The sequence below is a fragment of the Meleagris gallopavo genome, chromosome 10 (genome assembly GCF_000146605.3).
Source record: "Meleagris gallopavo isolate NT-WF06-2002-E0010 breed Aviagen turkey brand Nicholas breeding stock chromosome 10, Turkey_5.1, whole genome shotgun sequence".
Lineage (NCBI taxonomy): Eukaryota > Metazoa > Chordata > Aves > Galliformes > Phasianidae > Meleagris > Meleagris gallopavo.
The window spans coordinates 7,538,888-7,540,961 of NC_015020.2; the positions used below are offsets into that span (position 1 = coordinate 7,538,888).

Genomic DNA, 2,074 nt, shown 5'->3' on the forward strand with positions numbered 1-2,074 from the left:
GCGGCGCCCCTCAATTGTAAGGTTACGTCCTCCTGCCTCCGCTGGCGGCAGGTAGGCGAAATCGAGCGCTGCTACCGCTCACGGGGCCGCGCGTTACTCTGCTGCCTTCCATCCACCGTGCGTGGGGCTGGGGGGCGATAAGAAATCAGCCGAATAACGGTGGGCGGGCGGTGAGCTGCGCGGGCGGTGCGCGCGTGGTCTTACGCAGCTGCTGGAGCCCCGGCTCCAGTTATCGGAGGTTTCGGTGCTGCAGGCGGGGTGAAAGCATAGCCAGCAGTTACCTGCACTCTGCTCACCTTTTCCTCTTTCGCCCCGCAGCACCGCACCCCCACCCATCTCGCTGCGCCCAGCCGCCAGCCCCAGAGCCCCCAGCCCCAGCCCACGACACAGCTCTGAAACAGCCACAATGGCCTAAGAAAGCAGGTCCTACTCGGAACTGTATTGAATATACAGTAGTTCCTACTCATCCCTGATGGATTTTAATCCATGCACTAATAAAAGCTCTACTAAAAAAAAAAATAAATAACAGAGGAATGATGCCGTTCATTTGGCCCACAGAGGGGGTGTGCAAGCAGTGAAGAAGCACAGAGCAGCAGTGGATGGAAACCCAAATGCAATCGAGCAGCTCAAATGAGCTACGCTGTGTCACAGACACAACTGATGCAGAACAAGATGACCTACCTTGTGATGGAGATGGGGGAACAGCCTGTGAACACCACGGCAAGTCAGACCAATTGAATGACTGCACTTGTATCACTGATGCTTTAAACTTATCCATTTCTGAAGATAACAGAAACGCATCAAATTATGAGATTCATGTACAACCTGAAGATGTATTCAACTATGCTAAAGGAACCATTGGAACAATTGGAATTTCAGCTGGAATATCTGGAAGTGAAGTGTCCTTTAAAAAGGCATTACCAGCTGGTGGTGGTCAACCAGATGGTAGAGATCCTCTGAGTCACTCCCACATGTCCCATGTCCTTCTGCACCATTTTCCTACAGGAGAGTTAACGAGCAAATGGCAGTTGATTGAACATGAGACTATACCAGAAATATCCCTCACTGAAAGCACTGACGAAACCACAAACAAACTCACAACTTGTGAATGTGTCAAAGGCCCTTCAACAGGTGAACAACAGGCAGACAAGTTTGAAGAGCACCACTTAGAAAAGCTAAAAGCAGTGAATATTGGAGGGAAAATTCAGGATTTGCTAAACAAAAATACATTTGTTTCAAAAACCTCTACTTCTACTACTGCTAAGCATGGGTGCAGACAAGAAAATTTTCTGTTGATTGATGAGTATGAAGATGGATGTATCTTTCAAAACACAGAACAGACATACGTGTTTAAGAAATCAGGTCCATCTCGTGAGCTCTTAGAGGGCCAAGGCGAAGCTCTGAAGTGTCAGGAAGACAATAATGAAATCACTTCAGAAATGAAAGTACCAAAAATGAATGAAAATGATAAATCCATTCCCACCATTAAAAAACAATATCCTTCCCTACATTGCTAAGTAAATCAGTAACCATTAACAGAATTCTAGAAAATCAGAAATGTTTTGATTCCATTGAAGTCACAAATCAGGAAGAAACAAGCATTCCAGAATCATCCCAACAACAAAAGGTAATTAAGATAACTTAAGAAGTTGAGAATTTCTTAAAACAAGAGTGATGTGTACCACTTCAGTCAGTAATCACTTCCACAAAGTTCTGTGGGATAGAATTCCTGCGGAGCTTTCATTACCAAATTAATGATGTTCTGTCATGTTATTCCTGATGGCAAAGGATGGTAGTAAATCACCAGGAAATCCACTATAAGTAGTTAATTCCAGTATTATATGAAAATGTCCTAATTCACTAAAAGTACTGGAAATGGGAATTGTTTCTTAAAATATTTTTAATCCTGTGCCTGTTTTTACATTAAAAACTTACTAACACTCTTCAGCTATTCAGGCTAGCATTCATTGAAAGGTCAGGATTTTTTTCTTTTTTTTTTCTTTTTTTTTTCTTTTTTTTTTCTTTTTTTTTCTTTTTTTTTCTTTTTTTTTCTTTTTTTTTCTTTTTTTTTTTT

At 42.6% G+C, this 2,074-nt stretch overlaps 1 protein-coding gene across 1 annotated transcript; it reads left to right on the top strand.

Moving 5' to 3' along the window:
* Positions 1 to 1,680, top strand: LOC109369217. The gene is made up of 2 exons (XM_019618510.2): positions 1 to 51; positions 319 to 1,680. Exon 2 carries the CDS (start codon positions 600 to 602, stop codon positions 1,515 to 1,517), a length of 918 nt encoding a protein of 305 aa, XP_019474055.1. The 5' UTR covers positions 1 to 51; positions 319 to 599; the 3' UTR covers positions 1,518 to 1,680.
* Positions 1,681 to 2,074: the final 394 nt, after the last annotated feature.

What these genes read in the sequence shown, in the direction of transcription:
- LOC109369217 (XM_019618510.2), top strand. Translation starts at nt 600, where the DNA reads ATGGAAACCCAAATGCAATCGAGCAGCTCAAATGAGCTACGCTGTGTC.